Below are 23,531 nucleotides of genomic sequence, written 5' to 3'. Positions count from 1 at the left end.
GCGTCCAAAACCATGTGAAGTTGTTCTTGGAGGTCCATGAAGATCTGCTCTGTAGCAGGCCTGATCTTTGCTAATCGTCTTGCGGTAGTTCTATACTTCGTGGGTTTTTGATATGTATGCGTAATATTGGGTTGTAGAGATGAATATATTTGTGTGCACTATACGAATCTTCCGTACCTACTGACCAATCGGAACGCCTGTAAATATTTTCTGACGTGGTAAAAGTAACATCTGGCCATCCTTTTGCGTCATAAAATTTGTAGGTAGGTCTTGTCCGTCTAGAATTAAATAGAAACAAGTTCCTGTTGGTGAGAAATTCCTGCATCGCGCGCCCTCTTGGATCCGTCTCTCGATAGCCCCACCACGAAGAATGACAATTTGCGTCCGCACAGAAGATAATGTCGATACCTGGTGCTGACTCGCAAAGATCATCCATCTCCACTATGGCTTCGTCTACTTCTCTGTGCGGAGAAATGTAGACACTTACAATTATAACTGCACTACCAACAATTATACCTGCAGACTTATCTGAACAGCTACCAGGTGGCGACCGATCTAATGAGTCGATGGGACTAATATAGCTCTTTTGCTTAGTTACGCCGTCCACGACTGCCATTATTGTGGCATACCACGCAAAAATCCTCTATTTTGCCATGGTTCTTGAAGTAGAACGACATCTACTGACTGCTCTTACGAAAGTTTCCATATGTTCGATACAGATCTTAGGTTTGTCTGCGTTTAATTGGAGTAGACGAAAGTTCGTGTCTCCTCTTCTTACTTGGTTGTTTTTTGCCGAATGTGAAGTCATCAGTTTCGAGTTAATTTACTCGAAACCGATGACGTCACAAAAAAACAACCACCACCAAGGCACGGATGAATAAAACTGACACCGCTACAGAACGTCAAAACGTTTTAACTCCCGAAATATTCGTTCGATCCTAAATCAGAAAACGCTTTTTGATAAATGTTTTTCACGAAGAATCGAGTCTAATTATGGGATGGTCCGTATTATCCACTCTTGATTATAACCAAACTGTTCTACTTGTCCCAGCATCCTCCCCTTGATTTTTCTTCATTTTATTTCATTAGTTTGTTTTCCCATCGGCATTTGTTTTGTTGGTAACAACTGTTATAAATATATGTAAAAAATTTTGAGATTTCATTTAATATACTTTTAATTATAAGTTTTATTTTAAATTGGAAAATTATTGTAATGACCTGCCTGGGACCTTTGGTCTCCTTGTGGCTATTTTTCTTTTTTACATGTCTGTTTGGTATTTAACTGTAGCGCGAACAAAATCTGATTTGATTAAACAATTCACGAGTTGCGTAAAAATAATAAAAATGAGCCAATGAAACAAGCATCCAATAATTATGAGTTTTTAATAATGTACAAGACCTAGAAAGTGATTCTCATTGTTTTTCCCCCTCTTCGAGGAAATTAGATTGTTTCCTTTCATTATCTTATTTTACACAAATTTCCATTGACTTTTCTGCTCTTCTCGACATAATGTTAAACATAGGCTTTGATCAAATGGTTTTTATACATATATCCGAAAACTGAAATGTGTATAATATAAAAAAAAAAGAAATGTGTATTTTTATGATTAAAAAAACGTTCGAAATTAATATCTTTTAGGAAAAACATTATTGCACAAATTAAAATAATGTCAAATTATCATCACCTCCCACATGCACAGCACAAAAATTGGTGTATTTTTGACATAAAAAGTTCCATCAACTATTTCTTGTTAAAATAATTTGAAATCTCTGAAAGTTTTCAACTCAATTCTCAGTTCATGAATAAATATCTAAAGATATCTTGATAAGACTATGCACCATATTTTATAGAAATGCAGTCTCGATTGTTAACAGGATATGGACCAGATTATAAAGAAATGTCGGAATTAATACATCGAAAAAACTCATCATAAACTTACATAGGTCTGCAATTAACAGAAGTTACAGTCATCAAAAGTATTCACAAATCAATTAATCTATTTTCATCTTCCGATTGTATAAGGGCAGGTTGAAATAAAAACAAATAATTTGAGTGAAAAAGTATTATTCAAATCAACAGAGAAGGGGTTTTATTTAATTATTTGAAAAGTTACCGGAGAACTTTACAAACAGGTAAATAAAGTGTTTAATTTTGCAAGAACAGATTTATGCACTCGAAAAACAAAAATTTGTTGTCTTTCCCACATTTGACATCCACATTTTTTATTGGCATCTTTCTTCAGCCACCTCGTTGGGCATTTTGCCTGTTGTGGCAATTTTTTTTTATTCCAGAGAATATTCTTCAAAGGATTATTATTGAGAATTTTACATCTCTAGTCTTCCCCATGAAATTTTGAATTTTCAGAAAATTTTCGATACCATCTTTACTATTCGCTTTGAAATTCAATGGAATCTGTACACTTTTATTTCATTTGTTTCCAAGCATATGAAACCGTGACGACTATTTACAAAGTTTTCTTCTTAATAAATTGTATGTATATTATAGTATACATGTTATGTATATTTATATATATGTACATTTGTTGAGAGCACATGATAGCAGTCTTTTTATCTTTTTAATTACGAAATTTTGATCTCTCAGTCTCTTTCTTACTTATTCGTGTCTAAATAACATCTTAAAAGATAACGATGAGGTAATTTGTTTTTTAGATAAAAAGAAATCCCTTTTCTTGAATGAGAAAATTGCAAATCCACAAGTAAAGACAAAACGAGACAAATCGTTGAAACACATATTTCTAACAAAATGGATTATCAAAATGCCTAAATTCTCAGCATAAAAAAAGGAAAAGAATTAAGCATGTTTTTATCCCATTTGTACCTGCTGTACTCATTTGATTGCAGCTTAACAAGAAAATGTATGTGTTGCAAGGTTTTTTGGAAAAAATACACATGGGCACAAATGGGTTAATTGAAACGAAACGTTTCACTTAATATTTTGAAAAATTTAAAGCATCAAAATGTTATATGAACTTTATATAATGATACCATACTAAAACTAAAAGAGACTGATCAATCTCGATGCTTATCAAAGACTTAGATATTGTATCCGTCAACACATATAGGTTTTGTTCATTTTGATATATTCAAATTACTAATCGATTCTTATTTTAACCTAAAAACGTATTGATCTCTCTCTTTATTGATTTAATCAGTCACCAAAAAGACTAACTAGAGTTAGGTTTTGGTAACTCTAGTGGAAGTAACGAGTCTTTCTAATATGCACAACACGCACGCACACACACATTCACATGAAATTCATACATTATTCGATATGAAAATTGTTCCCAAAATGCTTTGAAAATTTTTTTCTCTCCTAATACTAAGTGTTTAAAACAGTTTTGATGATTTGTTGTGTTTTCTGAGGGGGGCAGGAAGCTAATACATTTTTTCTTTTTCCCACCTGATCCAAGAAACTCCACCTTCATGTAAACTGAAATTTACTGTTGCTGTCACTATCAAAGCAAAGATATAAACTTATTCATTTCATTTTAGGCAGCTGATGAAACAAGATATTGTTAGCCTCTTGGTCCTATCAAACATATTGATTCGAAGCAAAATTTGATCAAAATCTATTCACTCAGATCATCACGATATAAATGCAATTAATGAATTCGGACAAAATGTAACCAATAGATTCACATTAATTCTTCACTTGTTATAACATTAGCATAAGATTACAGAACAGCAAAACCTTGTGTGTGATTATCCAAAATCAAAGTTTCTAAATAATTGAACATGTAAAAGGGTCCAGTATCATCTATTCTAACTGCGATTGAATGAAATTGGTGCAATCGTGCAGATATTAACTGGGTGATTTTCAGTCTTACCCTATACTTGGATCAGATGGGGAAAAAATAAGCCTGATGCATTTCATTTTGATCAGGAGATGAAAGTATTACTAAGTTCATTTGAAGAAGCAGTGACCATTCACTGAGATTTTTTTTTTCTTTTTTGTTCATAGAATGAGGAATTTCGTTGATCTGAATTCACCTCAGTAAACAGAACGCTTAAGAAAAAAAAATGTGCTAAAAACTATACAGAAATTTGTATTGTCTGAAAACGTTACAGATTTTCATCAGCATATGGACCAAGATGTGTATATTGAATCTGTATAAATGCTATTGATATATATGTATGTATTTTTAAAAAAGAAAACTCAGATAAAATGGATGTTTCACATGGAGCAAAGTTCATTAGCGAGATCACAGTCTTTCCTTCTTCGTTTAGTTACTCGGTGAACGTGGCTGATGAGTCGGTGATGAAAAATACTATATGCTGATTCATACAATGAGATGACAATGAAACCAAAGACTTTTCTGCCTCTCCTTTTGTTGTTTTCTATACTTCGAGTTGTTTTGAACATGAGAAGACATTGTAGAATAGAAACTCAAGCTATATATATATATATATATATAATATGTATATTTTTATATATATAACTACACTGACGCTGTGCCATGACGGCAGCCACGAAGCTGCACAAGTTTTATTTCCACAGAAGGGTCGTCGTGACTCTGATGAAATAAAGAGATATGATTATGTTGTTTTCCTTTCACCTCTTTCACACTGGCTCACTTTTTCTTCATTACAGAATTTGAAGTCTTTAGAGGAATCGCAATTCACACACTTTCGTTCTCGTCAGTTTTTGTTTCACAAATTTCAATATTTTAATTATAATGTTGCACTCTGGAGGAAAAAAAAAATCACTGATTCACAAATTTATTGCATGAAATAGTCCGGATGCTCCGTCGGAGTATCCTTTTCAAACCTTTTTGCTTCTTCTTGCATACTTTCTTTAATTTTGAGGATTGCAGCTGATTCGTTTTGGTCCTAGAAAGAGAGAAAAGAAAATCATTACCTTGGTATTCAAAAGAAGAAAAACTAGAATCTAAATAAAGTTGCAAATTACAGTGAAACCTGTCTAAAACAGGCACTGTATGAGACGGAAACCTGTCTTAAACGGAATAAAAATATATTCTGTTCAACGGTTAGTGCTTTGATTTACACCTTCATAAAATAGAAATTTGTCTAAAACGGAATATTATCATCAATCTCTTGACATTCCATTTCATACAGGTTTTACTGTATAAGACACCTTGAATATATGATTGGTTAAAAAGAAACTTCACTCACATTCTCTTGACCGTAACCAGGTAGACCATAATCTCCCATCGGAGGCCCTTCTTCCCTCGGGGTACCAGGACCATTTGCTGGAGAGTTTTTCATACCATCTAGGGCATCTCCTATGAAACGAAAATCAATTTATAATTTCAAACAATCTTTTGTGTGTGAGAGTGTAGAAACATAGCTCTATATTTCTGTGTTAGTCTCAGCCATAGTTATATCCGTGACAATGAATGCATGATACTAATTGAATAGATTCTCACCCGCAGAAGATATTCCATTCATGACTGGCGGTCCCATTTCAGGTCCCATGGGTCCCATTGGTCCTTCAGGTCCAGGTCCCATGGGGAACTGTAAAAAAAAAAAACCATTTCCCATTAATAAAAACACATTGTATATAAGATGGTTTTTTCAACCAATTATATCGACAGACATGCTGCAAGTGAATAACTAAAAATTTTAATTTAAAAAACTGCACAGCCGAACCTGACATCAACTAACAAATTAACTGTATGACGAGGTAACAAGAGAAATCTATTTATTCAAATGTTGCTCAACCTTTTTGGTACTCCCAAACAATATATAATTCCATACTCTGTGAGCATCCTTGAGAGAATTTGTGTACCTAATTGTATACATTTCACCTAATAAACTAACTCACCATCAACAAGATGATCAGCGTATTTTGCCTTTTGTCCCCAAAGAAAAAAATTATTTGCGGCTTATCCATTGACTTTTCCTTGTATATGTATGCATGTTATGTTCACCCCAGTACGATTACAGATTGAGATGCATTTGTTTATAATTTTACTTCATAAAAATTACTTACCCCAGGTATACTACCTCCAGGTACAGGCTTCATCATCGCGTACATACTATCGCCACCCGAACTCGTCGAATCTAAGAAAAAAAATTATGATTAGCTGTTTTTCAATGAAACCTCTATGGGAAAGTATAAGCAACCATCACAGAGCAAAATAAAATATGAAACATAAGATATGGCTGTTATGGCACCGAAAGTATTTTAAAATACATTAAAAGGATGTCTTATCCATATCCTATCAAGGAAAAAGTGTAAATTACATTTTTTATTGTTAGTCCATAAGCCAACTACTTTGTTTTGGCACCACCTGGGGTGACAAATGTTGACCATGTTTTTCTTGTATGGTTTTATGCTTAGATCGAAAACATTATGTGATGGCAATGTCTAAGTGGTATTTACATGAAAAAAATCATGTTTTTATATTAAAAACATTTTTCCCCAAAAATATAATAAAAATGTACCCAATCAGGGTGGCACATGCTGTGTTTTTTCTTGTATTGAAATAAATACACTGATAGCACGTGCCACCTTGATTCGTACCTTCTCGCAATTTTCATAGTAAAAACATTTTTTTCACAAAGTCACCACTTTGACATTGCTATCATCACATGTATTCTTGATCTATGCATGAAAATGTAAACACGAAAAACATAGCCAACCCTGGCAGTACAAATTAAGCTCATTTTTGAGTTTGGCTCATGGACTGACTATATAGGCCATTATCTTCAATTATCCCAAATGCAATAAGCATAATCCATGGCTAATAGCGCAATTCATATATTGATGCTAGTTTTTAAAAGAAAAATCACATCATTATTTCTTAAATTTAAAAATGGAAAAATAATTCATTTTGTTGTTGAAAACAATGCAAAAAATTTTTTTTTTTCGTTGATATGTTCTTTGAAATAATGGAGACTGCCTTGCTGTATTTTGATATACTTTCAGCATCAAGTTTTTGAAGCACCAGTAATATAGCAACAGTATAAAATCTGAGAACTCATCAAACTGAAAAATACCACATCAACTACGGTGACTTTGCCAGGTTTCAAATAAACAAAAAAAAATGTTTTCAACCAGTGAAAAACTTAGTAGTCCGTTTGCCCCACTGCAGTCATCCAGGCATATGCTTTACATGCAAATGAGATGACCTGAGGTTCAGTGGTGTATCCTGATAACTGATATCACCAATCGGCTGGTTTTTTTGTTTTAACGAGATTGAATATCAAGAAAAATTTGTAGACCTCAAGCTTTCGTTTGTGCAGTCTTTTTGATAACAAGGTGAATCCCCTAAGTTTGTAGTAGATGTAGGGGAAAAATATTGTACCTTGACCATAGTAAACCTTGAAACACTTGAAATAGTTTTGACAGTATTGCTTTCTAACTGATATTTTTGGAGTGCAAGAAATTAGAAATACATAACCTTACAATTGTCAACGTGGTTTCAGCTCTTTGTCTATGGCATTGACAGATTTTACAAGCAGGCACATAATGGGAACCATTCGACATGTAGCTTTTAGTCCCTTAACTCAAACGTTTCCCTTTTGATTCCGGATTTTCTTTCCACTCTTTCAATATTAGATTTAATGTATTTCCTAAAGATAAAACATGCTTGGAGCTTTGAACTATGTCAAGTTGTTTTCTGTGTTTAAATACTTATATTGCAGTGAAACCAAATGACTGTTAGCAACAGCTGCTGGAGGAGATCGGTTAATCATTGCTATTTTCTCCTTTTTTATGTTCAAAATTTTAATTCGTTTTTTATTTTTTCTAAGAAAGCTTGCATCTTTAAAGTTAAAATTAAACTTATTTGTTATTATAATGTGTAATTTCGTAGTTCATTATGTTTCTGGGATCCACTTTAAGGAAGAATCATAATAAAGTCTCATGTCTTAAAAATACAAATCATATTGCACCGTTTTGCATCACTTTAGTCGTCATTGCGGTTCTCTCTTGACACCCCATGTTGGTCACATCACCCTAAATCCACTCATAGCTGTGTCATATACACAAATCAGGATATAGGCAAAGTCACCCAGCATAATGACCAGCATGAAATGACATCAAAAAGAAGACATCGGGTAACCCTACATAAATCATATCTATGGACTATGAACTGAACATAAAAATTTTAATTTGACTTTCAATCAATGGGTAGAATGAAATTTTTCAATTTCAATTTTAAAAACTGGGCAAAGTCACTCCAGTTAACTACTGTTACATTGTACCTTAAAGTATAATCAGTTTCAGAAAACACACAGTTCAAGCAAAAATTTAATTATCCGAGAAAACTGAAAACCAAAATCTTTTTAAATAAAATGAAATGACAACATAAATGATTGGGTGGTAAATTCCCTCATCTTTAAACTACCAAAAATTACATTACTTGTAAAAACCACCAGGTTTAACACTCGGATAATCAAATTTCTTGGAAGTTAAGTATCATTAGTTTGTTATAAAAACTATGAATTTGAGATGAAAAAATTCCAAGCACATGCATAAAAAACTGTACTTGCACCACACTCGCATTCGAAAGAAAAAAAAAACTTCCATAGAAAGGAAACAAACATAAACCTGTGCATTTAAACATGAAAAACATGCAATGGAAACAGCATTAGCACTTCCTACACCAAAGTATAAAAACAAAAATATGTTTGCTTTGTTATATATAAATATACATGTTGCATATGCGTGACTAACGGGGTGAAAAAAAAGATGATGTTATATGTGTATATAAAATGCCGAAGGACACCATAATTGGGAGAATCTGCAAAACAAATATTAGTAAACAAATTAGTAAAGTAAACAAACCAAAAACAACAAAAAAAAGAAAAAGAAGTGAATGCACCGACATTACACCAGTGTTATTCAAATGAACCTGGAGGATAAAATAACGTGAAATTAGTCCATAACCTGCTTTTTTTTAATCCACACAGTAAAAGAAAATATGATTAGAGAAGGAAGAGGGGAGCTTATGCTACACACAACTTGCCATTTCGTACCGCTGTGTTCCCATAATCCCTCTCTGATCCAATCATAATAACTGAACTGTTTCCATTTCCCGTGCACGAGATGCACACACATATTTATAGATGTACGAAATGGCAAAATCCGAGCAGCATAAGCCGTGCACGTTAATTGGGCATAAATTACGGTATGAATGAAGAGGTTGAAATGAAAAGGTAGATACTGTGATATTGCGGAAAATAAAGAAAACGCCAAAAGCTAGCAGCTTTTTTATTATTCAAGTTTTTTTTTTTCAATAAGATCAAATTTTGCTTTCCCATTATTTTGACTTATTCACCTCTTCGTGGAGTGGATGCGTTCATCCTATGGCTGGCAGGAGAATATGGATCGGAGGAACCTGAAAACAACATATGAAGGTGCGATGTAAGTGCACGAAACAGAAGCTGTAATAACGAGATTTGACTGATAGCCTGATGAGTGAAAAATCCAGTCAAACCCATTCGAATTCATAGGAGCTTCATGCAGCTTGACTGCATATCAAACAAACTTCCATTACCATGGAATTTGTTTGAGATAAGATACGGAATGATTTAATGTAGCTAAAATTTGTTGGCAAAGCACTAATATTTAGCAGTAACCGTATGAAGCTCCTATTGACTGGAAAATGCACTAGACTATAAAAACAAAGTACACTCACACAAAAAAACAAAAAAAACTGACATTGAAATCACACATGCAAATATACAAGAAAAATATTCGATAGAATGTGTGTTTGAAAACAAAAATAAAACAAACATTATGACAAACACGATGAAAATAAAAAATCGGTCATGTTTAAATCACTATTCAAATAAATAAAAAAACTTCTCCATAAAAAGAGATTGACATTTTATCAAAGAAACATGGAAGATAAGTGACTGATACTCACCTTGTGGACTTTGCATGATTGGTGTTCCCGGACCAGGGGGACCAGAACCAGACACTGGAGGACCCTGAAGAGCAAAGAAGACAAAATCCACATCATTAGTCATTAAAATAACACAAGGAAGTTTGAAATTCTACTACTGAGAGCAACTGGAAAATGTCTTCGAAAATCTCTATTGCAATAAATAGTGACTGCCGATTCATATTTTTATGCTCTATGGATTGAGGGAAAACTTTAAAAAGCATAAATCTGATGTAGCAACTTAGTCATTTGGGGGGAAAAAAATAAACATTCACTCAATTACGCTTGAACCAGCATACACTAATTTACACTTACTGTCTTATGCAGTGTGTGGGCTTGGAATATAACATAACACAATAGAAAAAAAATTCTGTGATAACTCACCCCATAATGGCTTCCAGGAGATGCTGAGGAATAATTCATCTGAAACGGAAATAAAAAAAGAACGTGTATATAATAAGCATAAATAAAAATCACCTTTTAAAAATCCTAAAACTAAGCATTAGATGAATACGAGTAGGGCTAGGATTTCTACGACTTTACATATTCATATCATTATTTTTACTTGATAGAGTATTTTTCATGCTTTTCAGTCATTTTAAGGCGTTTTTCATGAGTCTTTTTGAGGTATATTTCCATTTTTTTCTCTAGCATGTTTTTTGCATATTTCAGCATTTTCAATTGAAAATTTTTTTCCCAACCATCTTAAACTCCTACTTTGAATATTGAAGGACCAGACACACCCCGCTTCCCATCTCATAGATATCGAAGCAGTCCTGAAAGATGAGTGTATCACATTAAATCTTGAATAGATAAATATGTAAATCATCAATGCTGTGCATAATAAGTCTTAATAAAATCTGGAATCGTGCATTAGTTTTAAAAGTGTCGCTGCACACGTCGGTTCATAGAGAGCCACCAGCTCCTCCTTATCCTTTGTCATGGTCTCTGACTCGTCTACTCAACTGAGGGGCCATCCTCTTTTTTGGTCATTTACCTTCTCAGTGGTGGGTAGTGTCTTGTTATTGAGAGGCAACAGGTTAGCGATGGCGAAATACATAAGGTCCACATTCTCAGCCCGTGCAAACATCTTGTTGTGAAGACGTGTAGTAGTGATAAGTATGTAGTGAGGTTGTAAGTTTGCAGGGCTGTGCGTGCATGCACACACATGCAAGCACACAGCCCTGTTTTTCTAGATATGCCTGTTTTGTTTCTTCATTTTACTAAAACGGAACTTTGTTGTTTCTGGGCACCCAGTGGCATAGTGTAAAACTTTATGAATCTGAATAGGTAGGTCAGCTAGTTGCGATAGCAATTTACTACTACCCCACCACAAATGCACTTTGTCCACATTCCTCTGTAGAACTTTTATAGAATCGGTACATATTGAAATGTGTGTGTTCATGTTGTGAATCTAATGTGAAGTTTGTTCCTGCGTAATGCTTGTTATAGTGCTTCCATCTGCCATCTACCATGTGTTAAATGCAATGATAGCAGATTTTACCGTTTTAGGCCTGTTGCTCTCTGTGGCAAGACTTTTTAATGGGAAGATCAGCTTGCATTCGCACCTTGAAGTTGGGAACCACAGAAAACCAACTTCAGCCGACCGTCACTAGGTCAACATTAGGGTACAAACCAGGGTCCTCACTATGCGAGTCCTTCAACATGTGTGATCCCTCACTCACCACAGCAATTCCCTACTGAAAGAGACAAAGGACAAGATAAAAAGGAGTGGGTCATGGTGTTCTGGACATCTGTACATTCATTCTATTGACACTATCAATTCCTTCTCCCTTTTCTCCAAGCTGGAAATGAAATGTTCACGAGGAGATTTGTTGCAAGCTAATCTTGTCCTCAAGATCAATTCCCATTGTCCTCTCCCCCCCCCCCCAACATGGCTGTGAATTCAATCACCCAATTAATTCTGGGCAGGTCACATAGATAACAAGGCCTCAATATTTTCGCATCTTTTGCAGTTTTTGGGCAAGGCAATAGTTGGTGTGTGTGTGTACGAGGACCTGGGGGAAGTGTATCCTAAGATCTCTTTTCGTTGAACCTGCTGGTGTTACTGATTCTGTAATATACATATGGACGTTAGTTAGTGGAATTCCAGTCGAAGCAACAGCTAATTTTTTTTAATAGTATCAATTGCATTAACGTTCCTCATTATTACATAATTTTTCTAAAATTAATCTTACCAGAAATATAAAAGGAAGATTGTCTTTTATTAGCTACATATGGCACATTTTCAGTTTTTTAGGGTATGTGTGTGTTTTTCGTTTTTTCAGGGCATAAATGAATTTTTCATAGAGAATTTTCCAGCACTATTGGGTATGGAAATCCCATCCCTACATATGACTGATGCTTCTAAAATGGAAATGATGATAGAGAAAGAAATGTGGAGAACTAAAAGTATTGGCTTACTGTTGATGTGTTAGGTTGCCACGGCCTTCCACCAGGACCCCCTGGCCTTCAAATACAAACAAACAAACAATTACAAATCTTCATTAAGAAAAAAAGAAAAACATTAAACAAAACAAATGCCTATATTGTAAATACACCCCATGACAATTGAGGGTTTGAATATTATGCACACTGAAATTGACACAGCTTCGCTCAAATCAGCTCAAAGTTTTATAGGGATTTTTTTTTATACCTAAATACTGAGCGAAGCAACAGGGTAATTTGAAACTAAACGGATGCTTTAAATGTCATAAACTTACATGGACATTGATGATGGCATGGATGGTCCTCCTGGGCCCATAGTACTGTTTGGAGGAGGTCTCATGCCACCATAATTCTGAAATGAAATGGAGAAAAACATGAGAAATCAGACTTTTTCCCACTTAAAAACAATTGCAATTATATTCGAGAATCTTCACCATAACACTTGAAGAAACAGAACTAAAAGCAGCTCAGTTTCTTAAAATCTAAGAATTTTGTTACCACTTGAATACTTAGAAAAAAAAACAAAAACAAACTTGTGCGTGAAAAGAAAGATATATCTAGACATGCTAACATTGGTTTAAAGCTCGTCAGTAGTGATGAATGTTCAGCTTTGGCATGGGGGGGGGGGGGGGGGGAGATTAAGAAATTTATTTTTATTCTTAAATTTTAATTTAAAGTTCATTAAATATAACACCTCAGTGGCATTGGAACCAAGACGGTTCTGGACACATGAGGTACCACCCCCCCCCCCCCCGAAGCAACGTTCCAAGGTCCGGGAATCTGTTCATAATTAATGAATATTCAATGTAATCCTAACCAGCATACGCCCTTGTGGGCCGTATATACGGACGTCTAGCAGCCCCCACATCCCGGTTTTCATAGTATCGGGGAGCCAATAACGAAACCTTCTTTCTGACACAAGTTCCGAGAGCTCACCCATGTCCTATGCAATGAAGCGTCCGTAGAAACTACGGACAATCCGTAGTGGCAACTCTGTATATCTAAATTTAACGAAATCAGAGTAAATACTTAGAAAATTACTAATATTCATCAAGTCGGATTTTGACTTGAGGAGTGTAATACCCTGGTTTGGTCGACAGTGAATGCGTTGGTTTAAATTTCGGGCCCATGAGGAAATCTGGCCCGGAATATTCACATCAGACTCACGAACCCCAAAGCAGAATGTTTTCAATTGTTTCGCAACATCCTTTTTGGCTAACTGGAAATTCGACAGTAAAAATTCCCATAAGTGTTTTCCACTTATTTCCTTGAAATTCTTCTAGAATCTAGAAGCAGCACTTGCTGATTGTTCTGTGACGTCATCACAGATTTTGGCATATTCTGCTTTGGAGCTCATAAATTAAAGGTTGATTCTATAAGAGCAAATAAACATAACATTAAACATTTTATTTTATTACTTTTTTTTTTTGATGCAGTGATAATCTAAAAACTTACTCCAGGGTTCATTGGTAGGGGCTGGCCTCTAGGTGCACTCATTCGGGGATTCATTGGGCTCATACCTGGAGGACCTGAAATTCATATTCATTTCACCGAGAGAAAATTCATCATTAGCTACGTTAATTATGATCATACAACAGATTCAAAAGTACTCAAATGAATATAAAAGCAAAATGAATTGGTTAAATTTTGCCCTGGAATTTCGGGATTTAAAGCATTTTTTATTGATGAGATTTCTAATGTACATCATGTGCGTGATTTTGTATTTTTTTTCTATCAGTGGTTTTGAAATATGGTAATTTTCTGATTAATCCTATAAAGGATGCAAAAGATTTCTTCGCCACGTTTTTGTTGGGAAGAAAATGTTGATTTTCTCAATTTTCGCTTGACTACTTCTGGACCGGGGTGCACAAGTTCCGGCTCCGGTTAAAAGAATGAATACATACAACACACAAAAAAATAAATGGGCTGACCATATTTCTCTCATAGGAAAACGGGATCCATACCGGATATCCCCAATTATCACCAAAAACTCGTCAGGTGCAAGTATAGATGCCAATTACAGCCAAAAAAATTGTCAAACGCAAGTGAAGTTGCGACTTGTTCCCAAAAAAAACATGAGAAGCAAGTAAAACAGCTAACTATTCGCTACAAATACTGAAAACTTGCCCATGGCGGGAAATAATGTTATGAGAGATGAATACATTCAGATGACTAATTAATTATAATAGTCATGAAAATAATCTTTATTTCAGTAAAGAAAAAAATTCATTGTTAAAAATAAGGGGGGGGGGGGAGAACGGGGCATTTTGTAAAAGATTCGGGACGGCCAAAATTACGAAAATGTTCCGTAAATATACAAGTCATATAGTCACCCGTTATATAGGTACAAGCCGTTGGCCCGCGAGCGGCAGGAATGTCGCATATCTGGCCCGCGGACTGAAAAGGTTGTGCTCTCCTGTTCTAGACTATAGATAGTCCCCACATGAATTTTTCAGATCGATCAGAACCCAAAGAACATTTTAAAACAATTTGGCTCATCTCAAGGACTGCTCTTAATCTTATCAAGTAATTAATGGAGTAAATTGATTTCAAGTAGAGAGAGAAAAAAGTTCTCTTTCCACTTGATGCATTAACACTCACACCCCCCTCTCTACCCACAAACAAATGACGCAGTTAATACAGGGAAGCCGATATTCAGAACCAGACATTGACAGCTGCTGTCAATTCCCGACAGCACACAACACACGTCACATTAATTCCGGTCACGAAATACATCGTCATCATTATCATCGATTTCCTTCTCGTGGTGATGTAATATAAAGTCGCGACTGGACGTAAAAACCCATTATTTTTAGTGCTTCGGTTAGTTTAATCGAATGGGGGGGGGGGGGGGGGTCCGAAAAATTTTCATGTAAAATGAAAAGAAATCCATTTCAGACAAGCTCCGAACAAAGTTTGGGTGGCATTCAAAATGCTGGCATGAATAGGATATGAGGAGCGCAGGCCCTAACAGACAGACAGCTCAGGGTTATACGTCAATTCCTAACTGAATAGAAGGGGGGGGGGGAATGCCCATCAGGACTGCCAGACGAATTATCGATGAATTTGAGATCGAAACGACGATATTACGCATATTTTAATGAGATTCGATTCACGGCATCATGTTATAGAACTCCCATCTAATGTGCATGAACACCTCAAACCCGCTTTTTTCCTTACAGAGTTTCACTAAAGACTGCGCCCTGGGGGGTGAACGAGCTAGGCACGTATGGACTGGCTTGGGGGGAAATGAAACCTATCGGGAAAAAATACATCAATATATTGTATTTTCCATCCAATAAAAGTTTCGAAACCAATTATATGCAGATAGGCATTAGTAGGAAGAAATTATTTTTTGAACATCAGAAAAATGAGTTTTGTGATCACTCTTTTTAGGGGAAAAATTCAACTCTTTAACACCGTCACACAATTACAGTGAAACCTGGATATAACGATAATCTGCGGATCAAGAAAACATTGCCCTATCATGCCCTAACATCCCTCTACATATAATTGTAGAGGGATTACTGTTATATCGAGAGGCAGCATACGTCAAATTATGCTGTTGTCACCTTTTGTAAATCGGCATTGTTAGTACCACTAGAGAATGCGCTTTTATGTATTTATTCGCCGCAAAGTTTCTAATTGATTAGTTGATTATTAAAATTCAGTTAGACGCATTGCTCCCCCGTAAAGTTGTTTACGCCGTGGCGCATTGTCTTGTCATACCCAGAAAGGAGCGATACCGATTGCTTTCGGTGATCCTGTGGTGCGAAATACCGATGTAATAAGGCGCATTCAGAAGAACGAAAACAAGTGACCAAGTTGAAATCAAATTCGAAACGAATTTGAGCAAAATTATTAAAAAAATGTCGTCATGGCGGTTTTAAAAAAGTCTCAAAAGATATCGTTATAGAGGGAATTATCGTAGCAAAGAATGTCGTTGTAGCGAGAGAAGTTTAACATTAGAGTTGGTGAAAATTGCAAACAAAAGTTGAAAAAATATCGTTTACCATTAATTATATCGAGAATCGTTATAAAGAGGTTTCACTGTATCTCATAAAAAAGGGCGATTGAAAAAAAAAATCAAATACTTAACAGAGATAATGGAGAGTCATGCACAAGCTCATCAAAAAAATAGCGTAAGGTAGGATGGAAAAGCTTTTTTTAAAAAAAAGCTGAAACAGAACTGAAGGGAGGCACACATTAATAAGCCGCAGCCATTCCTGGAAAGAAAGAAAAATCTCCAAACTGTTTTCCAACACTCAATTATAATTCTTAAGCTCGCTCCACCGAATCCCCGGATCACTTTTTCGTTCTGGAGTTCTATATCAATGTTTCATTTGTGATAAAACTAGAGCATCTAAATCGGAGAAATACAGTCAAACTCAGTTATAACGACACCTCAGCTATAGCGTCAATAACTGACGGTCCGGACTGTTCCCATAGAGAGTAATGTGAATGAACTACTTGTAACGTCGATGAAAAGCAGAAATAATTTTTTTCTGTCTTTTTTGTGTTTCCGTTTCAATAACAGTTTTCCCCCAAGAAGTTCCAAAGATTAGAGCTGATCACATCCAGGGAGAGAGAGAATGTTCGTTCGTTCTATTAATATCTAAAGTTGGGGAAAAAATATATTTATTGCATGTTTGACGTTCCGACTTGGTCATTGTCATGGCCACTGCACGAAGCATTTCTGTACTTCGCCCTACTCGACGAAATTAAAAAAATATCAGTATATTCACATCGGCGTTTACTTTAAATAATCAATACTAAAGTAAATAATAATGTTTACTCGCCAAAGGTTATTTGTAAAACATATTGTTAATTTTGTCGACATCTGACATGTTTCGCGAGAGTTGGCGATATTCCGTATTAATTATTCTAATTTCCCGTGATTTCCTCGATCAAATAGGTCAGTCATGAAGAAATTAAAACTTCATGCGAAGTAAATGATTGCCTCTGACTATATATTTTTTTTCTTTTCAATACCACACGCGCACCTCCTCCACATCCATCTGGCGACACTTTTTAATGTTGCAAAACCAACTAAAGTCCTTTTTTTCTGCACTTGGCATCTGAAAACTCCTTAATCGATTCGTGAAACTCTATCATCTTTAAAACACAACGCTACATCGAGTAGACACAGAGAACTCAGTCTTTCGTGGGCTATCGTTGCTCTCAAATAATTTTTTGCAGCACCAATTTGCTAAATGATCTCTCTCCCGAACAACCAGTGATCATCATGCAGGGGCCATTCAAGTATTACGTCAGCAGATTTTTATCCTTTTTTTGACAACCCCCCCCCCCCCCAGGCCAAAACTTTCGTCAGCTCTGCTTCCCCCCCCCCCTACTTCCTAACGCACACTGGGATCAGAGACGTACGCAGGACCACCCTCCCCCATCGATCAGTAATTTATTTTTGATGCAAAAAAATATGTAAAAAAAAAATATTATCGGAAGAAAATACCTAAAACTGTTATTACAATAAATTTCTGTTGATTTCAATGCTATTTGAAGGCTAAGAACCCAAAATTTCTCTTCAAGAAATTCATTGCAACCCACTCCCAAAGCCTTTTGTGTCCCATCGATTGCGCGTACGCCTCTGACTAGGATTGCCCTTCAGGAATATACATAGGGCGGCAGGGCGAAGGTAGACAATTCTCCCCCCATCGATTCGATGTAATACTTCAATGGTCTCATATGTTCCAAGAACAATATTGGCACTTGGTGTAAGATATTACCAAGCCCTTCATCGTGTAGTAAAATTGCCTGTTGGGGGAAAATTTCATCGGCAAACACTTTACTGAAATCACGAGGGTGGGAGAGGGCATAAGCAATGGTTAATTTCTCAGCTTCAGCTCTTAACTCTGCAGATAGATTGCGTAAATCAACTATGACTTTGATCCTATCATACACAAATTGATATATGCGACCTTAAGTTGTTTCCATTTCTGAAGCTAAATTACCGTTTTAGAAAAATTGCCGCTTTATTATCACCCCATACGCAGAAGGGTCCAGGGGTGTCTCCTATCAACTGCCATTCAACTTGCTATTCAATGTGTGCACGCACTTCGTTCTGAAGTAGGGTGAAAAGAAAAATGAACATAGACATAGTTGTCACGGGCTCAGGGTTAAAAAAAAACACATTCCAGTGTTAGACAGATGTGTTAATTTTGGTAGGGTAGGAGGGAAGGGGGAAAAATAATAAAGGGCAAATTTAAAACGGGGAAAACTTAATGGGGGGAAAAAAAAGAGTCGGTGGAGGGGGTAGAATATGAGGAAAAGATATTTTGATTGATTCAAGAGAGAAACGGGGAGATGCACAGCAAATATTCGAAGGAAGGCGGTTGTAGTAGTAAGCAACATCATCAACACCTACCTTGCCAGCCAACAAACTCCCCGCCGTCTCCTGTTAAAGACGAAGAGAAAAAAATAAAAAATAAAATAAGAAAAGGAAGAGAAAGAAAATAAAAAGAAAATAATAATAAGGAAGTAGGAAGAAAAAAAAAAGGAGTTAGTAATTACAGAAATATTCAAAAATATAGTATGTGGGGGGCCAGAAATTATAACAATACAAATGCACAACAAAGTAATATAAATCTTCACAATTCATAAATACAATACATGGATTTGTCATTACGAAACATTGCGTAACTTTTTGTTTTCTTAAACTTCTTAAAATGTTTCGTTGTTTCTTGCGAAATTTTCTCTCAAATATCCGCATAAATGTGTTTAAAAATGCTTCCAAAACACTTCTGAAATTCGATTATAATTTTATGTTTTAAAACATGCAAATTATCGAAAACGCTCAACCCATGTGGCTGTGGGAGTCATCTGAATATGCCCGTAATAAATAAACAAAGATTTCAGGTGGCCCACGAAAGATTATCAAATCACTCAAGTGGTCCGTGGCGCATTTCCAGATCATATAAGCTGCGCCCGACTGGCGTGGTGGTAAGACGCTCGTCTACCACCGTGAAAGTTGTCGTCAGGTCCCGGGTTCAAACCGGGGGAAGGGAGGGGGCGATAGAATATAGATAAAATATTTTCCCTAACGAGCTGGAAGCGATTTATGGCGCCTTCATCTCTAAACCAACTTGTTAACGTAAATACATTATTTGTGAAGTTGTTTACCCCCATCCCCGGATAAGAAAGCTGCACTGTTTTTGCGTCGTACCAACTGCTATATTCAATTCAAGTGAACGCGGTTTTTATGACGCTAACTTTACCGGTTTCAATTAAAACAAACGCGAGAGAAAAGTAAATGAAATGATGTCAAATGATGGTTTTGTGGGGGGAGGGAAATAGCGGCATCAATTGGGATTATAAGTAATTTAGTTTTACTTATTTTTCTTTCCTTACCTTGCCTCGTGGGATCCATGTTATTTGGGATCATCGGCTGGCCTGGAACACTTCCAGCAGGCTAGAAAAAAAAAAGGATAAGAAAAAAAAACTGAATTTTTTCCCCCTCGTACATAACACACTAAGAAGCAGGGGAAAAAAAACAAGCAGAAAACGTCAAGTCAGCAGAACAATATCGAATTGCAATACAAGATGTCACTTAAGGAACTTTCATTTATATAAATGTCCACAAGTAAAGAAAAAAGAGGGGCAGAAGATGATGGCAGTTCACGCGTCGGTAGTTCGCCAAAACAACCGACAAACGCTTTTTACTGCCTGCCATCAGTTTAGAAATGTCTTGTTCAGCAGAAAATTACTTGGCGCCTTATAACATAATTGGTATTAGGAAAGTACAGTGTAGTTTTTCCTTTCTTTTTATCCCAAATATATTTCCCACACCATGTCGAAACATGACTAGTGCTTAATACACAGTCCCGTCAATGAAATAACGAGCCGTAAACAACTCATTATGCATTATGGCAAAACTAAAGCATTATGGCAATACTAAAGCATTATGGCAAATTTTCACGCTATATAGTTAGCTTATTTCCACTTTTTTTAATGAATGAAAAACCTCAAATGGAACTAATAACTTAGATTACACTGCTCAAAAAAAAAAAAAAATAATAATGTTCTCAAGGAAATTTTAACGGTTTTGGGGTATATTGGGACGGTTCGTTTTGGCGAATTGGCTCTGGTTTTTGAGATAACGCATATTATCAACATTTCAATAGTCCACAGTCATTAATTTTTCCGTCGAATTATTACTTCAATCTTTTTTATTTATTTTCCTATTTTATTCAATATGCTATCATATATTTTATATCACGATCAGACATCAGTGGTGTTTATTCACTGGTATTGAGTTTACTATTGGTTTACATTTTGCACACTTCGAATGTGATTTGTATGCAGCTTATATATTACTATTCTATTGGAATTTAAGTTTCACTTTATCCCATAAACTAGAACCGATCTTACAAAACCAGATTCGGAATCCGCGCCCTAAAATCACTGAAATATCTTTGCCAATGATTTACTGTATTTATTTATAACGCACACGCCAATGAGATTTATATGCTGCTTATGTATTACCATTTAACTTTAACTCAATAGCTAGAACCAATCTGACAAATCAGACTCCTAGAATCAATGAAAAATCTTTGAAAACAAAATCACAGTGTTGAGCAGTGTTATCAATTATAAATAGAAAAGGACATAATGGCAAATTCGCAGAATTTAGTTTCAGCATATACCTATTTTTGATAACAACATTAGAGCACATCTCATTAACTCTGATATAAAATTATGAAAGGGGAAAAAACTCATTCAAAACAAAACTAATACTATTTACATCGCAAACGATATCAAGCATCAATTTTCTAAATAACAACTCAAAGACTTATTCCTCCTTTTCCACGAACTGCAAATGTTTATCCTTTTCTATAAGTTCCCCTTAAAGAAATCTCAAAAATTTCTCCTGATCCGATTCCCGTCATATGCAAACAATTACGGACTAACGAACACAATATACTTTCTTTCTTTTACTCTCAGTAAGTATCGTTGAATTAATAATAATACGCTTTTTTATGTATACATAAAAATAAAAATGAATTTTCTCCGAAACAAGATGCGCACAAGGTTTTTCTTTTTCGCAACAACAAGAATCATTATAGAAAGAGAAAATCGATACAAAACATGAATATATATATATTCTGATGCAATTAACTTTTGAGTAAGAGACAAAAAACATGAAAAACAAACGTATGCATCGACTCGTTTTATTCTTTTGCCTAGCTTCAGGGAATGGCGAAGGAAAAAAATAACAGAAAAACCGAACGACGGCAAAAATTACTTTCCGTTTCTCGTTTTTTGCGTGTTTATTTTACGATAACGTAAGGGGAAAACGTAAATAAAATACGGAATAATTAAATTGAGAGATGGGAAAAAGAAATATTCAAAGTCTTGATTGATAAACATTTCGCAACTGTATAAAGACCTCACACGTGGCCACACAAACACCATTAAAAATCCATTGGCTTCTTTTAAGAATAGATTATAAAAAAAATCCAATTCCGTTTTTTTTTTATTAATAGTATAATTAGAAATTAAACGTTTTTCCAAACGCGTATGTGCTCGAGTGTAATTATTATTCTGTCACGCGTATCTATGCGCATTAATTGCGTTGTCAGTTTTAGCATGAAAAGGCCTGACTCGGGAAAATGAATGAAAACCAATTGCGATAGAGACTTAAAAGAAAAATACACGATGATAACGAACGAGGAAATTCGGATGATGTTTTATTCATCCTCGATTGTCAAATCGAAGGTCTTTTAGTCGGTCGAAAATAATTTTCGGAGCCTAATAATAAAGAAATAAGAAATATATTTATGCGTAACTGAAAGAAAAAACAGACTTCGGAGCTACGCAAATTACTTTCTTCCCTTTGCGAATCAGTAATTGCTTCCACAAATCAAAATGCTCTCGTATTCGATCGAGAAAAGACGATGGGAAAATATATCGAGACAAGAGCGTGATTGGAGTTTTCTTAAAACGAATGTTTCGTAGAAAACATATTTGGATATTGACGTGGGATTTCATTCCAATTACGAATACAATTTAGCGAGCACTTTTGGGATGTATTTAGATGAAGGGAAATATCTCATTTCAGGACAATGAATAACGACCGAGTGTGGTTATCGAAAATATTCTTCGGTTCTCAACAAGACAGACTCACTTTCTCTGTAATAAATTTTTTAAACAAATTTGTTTAGGACAATACGGGCTACACATGATTTCAAGCAGTAGAATCAAAATGCACGAGCAAGTATCAAGTTTAATTAAGAAAGTATTCAATACTCACGTTAAAGTCTACTTGCTGTGGCATCCGTACACCGGGTCTTGGACCTCCAGGATACCTCGGAGACATGAAAGGCTGTAGAGAAGAAATATTTATTCTATATAAACACAGCACTGAAATTATAAACATTTTTTACACGCGCTACAATATTCATTTACCCAGAGATTCCAGTCATACCAGTACACCACAAACTCCAGATACATTGGAAATACCCCAACGCTCTCCAAGCAAAAACTAAGTGATAAGACCGTGAGAGAATAATTACTGGTACGTACGTAGTACGCATTTTTTCCTTAAACCTTGTGAACAAATCTTTTCAATTTTTACCCAGTAAAAATGTTTGTTTTTAGACCAAACCTGATAAGTTAAGGAAAAAGATAAGATCTCAAACACTGCTCCGACGGTTTCTATTTGCTTTCCTCAATTCAATTAATTAAATTCTTATCTCTACTCCAACCACTCATTTTCTACGTTCATTCCCAAGTGCTTATGTATCATGTTATCACGCATTTACGTGGAAGAACTCGGATATCTTTCCCATTGAGAAATATGTATAAGAACCATGACGCACTTGTAGAATAAACACTCCTATTATAAGAGAGAAATAAATATATATATGGGATAAATTCTTTTCTCGGTTAAAAAAAAAGGGGGACAGCAAAAGTTCCCATCAAAATTCTTGGCGAAGTCCATGCCGTTTGTGTGACGAAGACACGGAAGACATGCGATCAGTAAAGAATGGCACGAGGAGGGCTCTCTCTCTCTCGAGAAAAAAAAAAGGAGCTTTCACTTGAGTTGGAAGAGTCAGTCCTAGAAGAAAAAGATCAACTTGAAAACCGTGATGATGATCTTGCAACAAGCTTATACCAAGAGTGTTTCAAAGAACGGAATGTTTCTTTCTTAATGAGCTTCTGTATCACCAGGACGAGACAGCAAAAGAA

At 35.5% G+C, this 23,531-nt stretch overlaps 1 protein-coding gene across 5 annotated transcripts in view; it reads right to left on the bottom strand.

Moving 5' to 3' along the window:
- Window positions 1-1,364: 1,364 nt before the first annotated feature.
- LOC149080729 (single-stranded DNA-binding protein 3-like) overlaps window positions 1,365-23,531 on the bottom strand; it is a 189,831-nt gene continuing 167,664 nt past the window's right edge. For 2 of the 5 annotated variants that reach the window (XM_089237411.1, XM_089237415.1), the window contains 13 exons: window positions 22,594-22,665; window positions 19,692-19,752; window positions 18,709-18,738; window positions 13,782-13,855; window positions 12,602-12,678; window positions 12,303-12,348; window positions 10,263-10,301; window positions 9,861-9,924; window positions 9,270-9,329; window positions 5,975-6,045; window positions 5,409-5,496; window positions 5,155-5,264; window positions 4,650-4,851 (listed from right to left, as the gene is read on the bottom strand). In XM_089237411.1, the coding sequence (XP_089093537.1) occupies window positions 4,741-4,851; window positions 5,155-5,264; window positions 5,409-5,496; window positions 5,975-6,045; window positions 9,270-9,329; window positions 9,861-9,924; window positions 10,263-10,301; window positions 12,303-12,348; window positions 12,602-12,678; window positions 13,782-13,855; window positions 18,709-18,738; window positions 19,692-19,752; window positions 22,594-22,665 (903 nt within the window). In that variant the 3' untranslated portion in view covers window positions 4,650-4,740. Of the gene's footprint in view, window positions 4,852-5,154; window positions 5,265-5,408; window positions 5,497-5,974; window positions 6,046-9,269; window positions 9,330-9,860; window positions 9,925-10,262; window positions 10,302-12,302; window positions 12,349-12,601; window positions 12,679-13,781; window positions 13,856-18,708; window positions 18,739-19,691; window positions 19,753-22,593; window positions 22,666-23,531 lie in introns of all 5 variants that reach the window. The other 3 variants (XM_089237412.1, XM_089237414.1, XM_089237413.1) reach the window with 3 other exon arrangements.

The sequence above is a fragment of the Pholcus phalangioides genome, unplaced genomic scaffold (assembly GCF_987345545.1).
Source record: "Pholcus phalangioides strain wild (caught in Gottingen) unplaced genomic scaffold, Ppha-v1.0 ptg000010l_1, whole genome shotgun sequence".
Lineage (NCBI taxonomy): Eukaryota > Metazoa > Arthropoda > Arachnida > Araneae > Pholcidae > Pholcus > Pholcus phalangioides.
The sequence above is the reverse complement of the archived record's forward strand: the minus strand, read 5'-3'. Positions and strand labels throughout refer to the sequence as shown.